Below are 7,333 nucleotides of genomic sequence, written 5' to 3'. Positions count from 1 at the left end.
AGAACAATCCCAGCTGGGGAAATATTCTCCTACACACACAGAGTTGCTTCAGAAAGACTATCTCCATCAAGATAAGAGGAATTATGAGGAAACTATGATTCAAAAATAGAGATAGAAATGTAACTTTGAATTTTTATAATGTTACTCCATAGTCTGAAAGTCATGGTGATTGCTTAATTAACAAAATGGCCAATTTTGGCTGACGGACAATTCTGGGTCAGCAGCAGGGTGACAGAAACACTCAGAAGTTAAAAGCCTGGCATAGAACACTGCGGAAAGGCAAAACCATAGGAAAAAAAAATGTTCTGGAGTATGCAAAAAATTCAGGCTAGAGAAAATGCATGAGTGATGAACTACAGACAGTAACATGGGGAGTACAGTAATGCTGAGGTATATGACTAGATAGACATGTTAAAATAGCACAGAACTGGCAAAAGTGGTAAAAACTTTCTTCTGTCCTTAGAAAGATTAAGGAAGAGGCACTTTATTATCTAATAAAAAAAAAGTAGCACTTTTCAGTCCATTCGCGAGTAACGGAGATGATAAACAAAACCTACTAGAACAAGTATTAAGCTCAATATAACATGGCAAAGCTCAATATAACACAGTGGTGTGCTCTTGCAGTCCACAAAACCAACCTGGGCTGCACCAACACGAGTGTGTCCAGCAGGTCGAGGGAGGTGATCCTGCCCTCTACTCTGTTCTCATGAGATCCCACCTGCAGTCCTGTGTCCATCTCTGGGGCACCCACCACAGTAAGAACATGGACCTGTTGGAGCGAGTCCAGAGAAGTCCACGAAGATGATCTGAGGGCTGGAGCACCTCTGCTATGGAGACAGGCTGAAAGAGTTGGGCTTGTTCAGCCTGGAGAAGAGAAGGCTCCGAGGAGGCCTTAGAGCAGCTTCCAGTACTCAAAGGGGCCAACAAGAAATACGGAGAGGGGCGTTTAACAAAGACATGTAATGACAGCACAAGGGGTAATAGCTTTAAACTGAAAAACGGGAGATGCAGATTAAACATCAGGAAGTTCTTCCCTGTGAGGGTGCTGAGGCCCTGGCACAGGTTGCCCAGAGAAGCTGTGGCTGCCCCATCCCTGGCAGTGCTCAAGGCCAGGTTGGACACAGGGGCTTGGAGCAACCTGGTCTAGTGGAAGGTGTCCCTGCCCATGGCAGGGTGTTGGAACTGGATGAACTCTGAGGTTTCTTCCAACCCAAACTATTCCGTGATTGTATGATATGAAACACTTAAGAATTAGGCTATCTAGAGAACCTTTGTGTAGTAATCTTTGGAGAACTGGCTAAAGATAACACAGGAATGTTAATTTTTATTAAATCTTGGAATGAGGGAAATGACAGATCACACTTATTTCAAAAAGGCAAAGAGAAGTGAGGAGGGTGCCTAAGCCACTAGGCTGATCCAAGGCAAATATGGAAAAGGTGAGGGAAAATCAAGCAAGGACTAAGGAGTGTTATTTAATGCCAGTCAGCTCTTCTAGAAAGACACCCAGCCAGCCAAACCCAATTTTCATACCTTGATGCCATTACACATTTGGCTTACAAACGTAATACCGACACTGTCGTGTACCCAGGTATCTGCAGACCCTGGCGAACCGGGTTAACGAACACCCTCAACGACCGCCCCGCCTCACGGAGCCCGACGTCACCCGCCGCGACGCCTCAGCGGGGAGGCCATTGCGCATGCGCCGCAGCGGACGTCCTGCTCGCAGCTGTGCCGCCTCGCTGTGCCGCACCGCCCGCGGGTTAGCGCGGGGGCTGCGGGGGAGGGTTGTGAGGTGCTGCCCGGGAGCAGACAGCACAGGGGGGAGATGGGTTCAGCGCCAGGTCCTGGGGGATCGGCCCAGCCTGCGCCGTGTTCTGGGGACAGGGGGGCTGCCGGGCGGGTATCGCAGGCCTCTGTCACCCGGGAGCCGCTGCCGGCGGTTGCCTTGAAGTGCGGTTGCAGATCGCGGCTGGCTTTCCACGCTTGTCCTCCCGGAAGGGAGCCGGGCCGTGCAGCTGGAGGCGGCGGGGTTGGCTGGAGGGCTGTGTGGGACCCTGCCTGGCCTGGTACACCCCCTAGCCAGGCAAGCCAGCAAATTGGGAAGTGAAAACCCAGCCCAGGATGGGAAAGCAAGGCTTTGGGTAGCAATAGGGAGAGGGGGGCTGGTGGAGAAGCAGCACCGTGTGCATTACCGGTAGGTGATCCTGATAATACGGTTTCTGTAAGGGATGATAACACAAATGTTCTGGTACATTCTCATAGAACCAAGAGGCTTTGGATAGCTCTGGCTCTTAGGAGTTCGTAGCCTTTGCCTTTTCCTTTCAAACGTTTTTAGGCTGGCAAGCGTTAAAGGAGTTATCCAGCCTCGACTTGGGCTGTATAGATTGGTTTAGCGAGTCTGAAGTGAAAAGCAGATCCCTCAGCCCCTTGCTTTGCATCGTTTAGGAGCTAAAGGCATTTTGACTTTACAGCTGCAGTTGGAAGAGGTTAAGCAAGCTTTGTGTTGAGTCTGGCGGTAGTTTCAGAGTGATGATGTGGTGAAGGGTATTGGGGACAATTTGGAGTTTGAGTGTAGGAACTGGGACTGGCTGTTCTGAAAGGGATGGTTTAGCAAGACTGACTGATCATTCCCCTATGTAATAGGTGCTCAAGTTGCAGTGCTGTCCTGCAGTCGTTTAAGAGCTTCTATCTTCTCTCTATTCCTGCTACATTAACTTGAGGTCTGACACTGATTTCCATTTTGTTATTCTTCCCATTATTCTCTTTGTGTCAGATTACTATTTTCATACTTGGGGGGGGGGTTCCTGTTTTATTTCTAGTCCTTTGCTAACAGGAGTGAATCAAAAGTAGGCAATTCTACATCCAGGGGGCACATGTATGTAAGTGGGGTTATGAATACTTCTGATTTGTGTTGTTAAACAGGCCCCTTGTGATCATGCTAAAATTGACTTAGCCCTGTTGAGTAGTCTTGTACATGCTCTTTTACTTTTTTTTATGCTAATCTTCTGGAATCAGCTGTGCAATAGTGCTTAAAACAAGAATTTTAAACTTTTAGCATCAGTGTAGTGTGCTTGGAACAAAGCCCATTTGATTTCTCTGGAGACTTATGTTTATCATTTATTCAAAAAGGCACAGTACAGGCAACATACAACTTCAAATACAGGATTAGGGGACTCCTGTCTTCATTGCATCCTGTTCTGCAAAGAAAGAGTAAAGATACAAAGAAGTGAAAAAATGGGGAGAGGTAGGAAAGCTGAGAGAAAACCCGTCTCTACACTCCTTTAAGAGGAAGCAGATATTGTTTCTGGTGGCCTAATATCAATGGGTTTGTACTCAGATTGTTGTTGTTGAAAGGTGTCTTTACGTGGGAGATGGCTGAAAGAGAATGGGAAGCTGCTGATGGGGAATTTTCTTGGCAAAAAATAGCATAGGGAAATGATTTATTTCATTTCTTCAGAAGATCAGATATCAGGAGACACAGAAAGAGAATGGAGACAAAGCTGATGGAAGCCATCAAGCGAAGGGAACGAAGATGGGAAAGATCTGTGCTATTCATACGGCAAAACATTTATTTTTTACAGTTAATAGGCCATTTTTGCTAAATGGACTGTAACAATGTTCATGCAGTGTTTTAAATAGGGTGAGACATTTTCATGAGGAAAAACTTCCAGGTTGCTCCCTCAGTATGTTTGAGCTGTCTCTTACCTTGTGCCTGAGTAGAAGTCAGAGGCATCACAGTGGGCACCATATTTGGCAGAGTACACACTGTAATTGTTCCTGTGACTGGAGTTTAAAGGTAGCCTTAAATAAGCTGAGTGGGATCTGCTAATAAGCCAGCCATCCATATTACTGTTTATAGTGTCCCAGCTAGTCCAGTAGTTGTACCTGAATTAGTGTGGACATTCTTTATATGTGGGATTACGTAGTCAGAATTAAGACTGATTTCATGCAAGGAATGTAGACTTCAGACACGTGATCTGTGTATGATGAGTAATTTTGTTTGTCTCAATTCTGGAATAGCCTGCAATACTCAGCCATCTTAAGAGTTAAACATCTTTTGTGATTCTTTTTGCAGGAAGGTCCTTCTCCTGTCTGTGTGTGCCTGCTTTACCTTGGGAGATGTCCAATGTTTCCAGTTACGCCCTTCGAATGGCCCGCCTGAGTGCTCAGATATTCGGAGAAGTTATCAGGCCTACTGACTCAAAATCTATGAAAGTAGTAAAGTTATTCAGTGAGCAGCCTCTGGCCAAGAGGGAGGAGGTCTATAACTGGTATCCTCCTCATAACACCTACTACGCCCTCATGAAGAAACTCCGTTACTTCGGCCTCTACAGGTAATCTCTGTGCTTATAAGGATGGGAGCAGGACTGGAGATGGGAGAGGGGTGGGAGTGAGTTCAGTTACAGTTTCGGAGTTCTTTTTTTTTCTTCAAGGAAAGATAAGTCTTAGAAAAAAGTTTACTTCAAAAATATATATGGAAATTTGCACTTTATTGTTGCACTGAGGGCAAGGAGAGTTAAATGAGTGATAACTGCCTAGGTAACTTTCACCATAAGTAGAACCTTTGGTGAGAAAGACTTTAGGTGTAGTCATGAGCAACCAATGATATAAGAAATAGTTGTTGCTTTGGCATTGTGGGGAAGGAAAGAGAGCATTCTCATAGACAAGAAATGGGTCTGTAGTTCAGAATATGGCACATGAATGAGCTGCAAGGAGGTGGTGTTACCTTAATGCAAAAATTGCACTAAGACAGTCTTACCATATATTCCCTCAATCATTCAACAGCTAATGAGTGAAATCTAGAAGAGAAAGGAGGTCAGTTAGGCTGGAAGGGCTTTTTAGCCTTTAAAATAAGGTAAATGAAACTCAAATGTGTTTTAAATAGCCTTGTTAATTCCAGCTTCATCCAAACCAGTTGTCTGTAAATGAATTTCCACAGTCTCAAGTAGGAAAAACTCCACTGGTAAAAAACATCAGCAGGAGTCAAATGCAGTTGACTTCAGTCAGGTAGCCTTAAATAATCTCTTAAAAGTGAGGCTACTAACCTTGTAAAGTCAAAACAGATTAATTCCTATTGCTAGTGTCATAATAGTAGCCATCAGGGATTGCATCCAGGATGCTCTTGATTTAGGTGGGCATGCAAACACTTTCTACAGTAGCTGTCTGTTGACACAGAAAGCCTCAAAGACATGCTAGTTTTCTTTTCTTGTTCCTCTCCTAATCTCAGGTTTCTTCTCTAGCTGCTCTGTATACAGAGAGCTTTGTAGAGGATCTGTTTGCTGGCCAGAAGTATGTAATGAAGAGTTACAGACTAATAGGGCCTGATGATAACTCTCAAGCTTTTTGTCTCCTTTTTAGAAGAGTTGTGTTAAAAATAGAAGCACAGCAGTCTTAGGCCATTAAGATGCAGTTGTGACTTGTGAAAAATATCTTCCCACTGAAAAATACAGGGACAGAGATTAAATAGTTTATTAGAGCATTATTGAGGATTCGTTATCTCTTCCAGCCCCTTCATACTCCTTCCTGTTTTATTCTGTTATTAAGATTGTACCAGTAGCTGATTCTTTCTTCATAACTCATTCTTGAAGTCACCTGAGATCAGTGTTATGCATTGTAATTACTGCTCAGCATGCCCGTTTTCTTAGAAGCTAATGACCCGAATGTAGCATCTAGTGCGGAAACACAATGTGCTATTACTAGACTGCTGAGCTAGATAAAAAGGGGAAAATACTCATTCTTGGCTTTTGCTGATTTTATATTTACTGCTCAGTTAAAAGGCAGTGGATCAACAAACACAATGGAAATAATATATATATGCACACACCATTTGTTACTAAAAAAAGGCAACCTTGTTAGTTGTGAAAGTACCAGAAGACATTTTTTATGTTATTCAGTCTAAAATTACTGCTAGCAGTAACTTTGAACATATTGCAGTGAGTTTCAGTATGGACTTCACTATTAAACAAAGCTTTGAGGTTTTGTTTTTCACTACAATACAATTCAAAGAACCTTTCACATCTGGGTATGTCAAGAAATAAACTTTTGCTTTCCTCCCCCATCTAGGGATGAGCATCAGGACTTTAAGGAGGAGATGAGGCGATTGAAAAAGCTCCGTGGGAAGGAAAAACCAAAGAAGGGAGAAGGAAAGAGAGCTCTCAAGAAGAAATAGTGCCACTTGGACAATATAATGAATTACTCTGTAAATGCTGGAGGACAAAGGGCTTGGCATATGAGCTGCATGTGGGCACGAGAAACACATTGTGAAATACTGGAGTCCACCTCAGAAGTGCACTTGGGTCTTTGGTTTTATTGGCTTTGAATTTCTGTAGATTAAATATACCGGATAAGGTAACATGTTGGTTTGTCAGAGCCCTCTCGTACCTAAGTATTAAAAACAATAGTGAAAAGAAAAAAGTGTTCTTTTTCTTGCCAACACCTGTAGCTACTTCAGTTTTTCTGGATCTGGAAAATTTGCTTTTCATTGTCTGTTTTACTTTCTTGGATTAATATCAACACTGTTTTGCATATGGTGACAAAATAAATAAGGTTTCCTGCTTCTATTTCTGATCATCACCTTGCTTTTTATAAGGAGTTTCGCTGCAGGCTGCATTAGTGTTCATTGTTTTGGAGTTTTTTTCAAGTTGCTGGTGGTCTTAGGGGAAAAGCTGCTGCTGGAGCCTTTACACACCATTGAAGACACCACCTGAGAGTTAAAACTGATGGGCCTGGAGTCCATTTCAGTGAGCTGATGGATGCTGCCCTTTTTGACCCTTAGCTCACACACACACTCCAGTGCACTCCCTCTCCTTCACACTGGGCCTGAGGTTTCCTGCAGCAGAATCTCAAACATTTGATTCTAGGAGAAAATCTAACAATTGAGTGGTACAGCAATGGGGATAGCTTGAGCTGGGTGCTTCTGGAGAGGGACCCTGACAAATCCTTGGGCAGTTACACTCTTATGACCTATGTACCTGTCCCTCACAGGCTCTTTGTGTGCCTTTTTGGTCTGATGGTGATTTTTGGTCTGGGGTCTTCTAGCCTCTTATTGGATGCTTTTCTCCATGTCCACACAGACAGGACCTTACCTGTTTTGAGTTGCAGCTTCTGGTCATGGTTGCAGTCTCCTTACCTTCTGGTTTGTGCTTCTTGTGCTCATTGGCAGATCGCAGGACACTAAAAATGCCCTAGACCTCAGATAAATGTTACTTAGCTACAACTAAGTCATCACTGTGTTGTCAACATTCTTCCCATACTAAAGACACAACACTGTACCAGCTACTAGAAAAATTACTAACAAAATTCCAGCCAAAACTGTACCTAGATGAAAGTCCAT

General features: G+C 43.6%; 1 protein-coding gene across 2 annotated transcripts; it reads left to right on the top strand.

Annotated features, from left to right (window-relative positions):
* The first annotated feature begins 1,679 nt into the window (after positions 1-1,679).
* Positions 1,680-6,560, top strand: MRPS33 (mitochondrial ribosomal protein S33). Of its 2 annotated transcripts, none has more exons than XM_005151740.3 (3): positions 1,680-1,759; positions 4,076-4,334; positions 6,064-6,560. In XM_005151740.3, exons 2-3 carry the CDS (start codon positions 4,120-4,122, stop codon positions 6,167-6,169), a joined length of 321 nt encoding a protein of 106 aa, XP_005151797.1. In that variant the 5' UTR covers positions 1,680-1,759; positions 4,076-4,119; the 3' UTR covers positions 6,170-6,560. The 2 variants fall into 2 exon arrangements, with proteins under 2 accessions (XP_005151797.1, XP_033919254.1); XM_034063363.1 differs by having other exon boundaries at positions 1,726-1,792.
* Positions 6,561-7,333: the final 773 nt, after the last annotated feature.

This window comes from Melopsittacus undulatus, chromosome 5 (genome assembly GCF_012275295.1).
Source record: "Melopsittacus undulatus isolate bMelUnd1 chromosome 5, bMelUnd1.mat.Z, whole genome shotgun sequence".
Lineage (NCBI taxonomy): Eukaryota > Metazoa > Chordata > Aves > Psittaciformes > Psittaculidae > Melopsittacus > Melopsittacus undulatus.
This window is presented reverse-complemented; position numbering and strand designations above follow the sequence as displayed.

Excerpts from the sequence above, each read along its gene's own strand:
- MRPS33 (XM_005151740.3), top strand. The coding sequence starts at position 4,120 with ATGTCCAATGTTTCCAGTTACGCCCTTCGAATGGCCCGCCTGAGTGCT. Across the intron at positions 4,335-6,063 it reads CGTTACTTCGGCCTCTACAG|GGATGAGCATCAGGACTTTA; the intron begins GTAATCTCTGTG and ends TCCCCCATCTAG.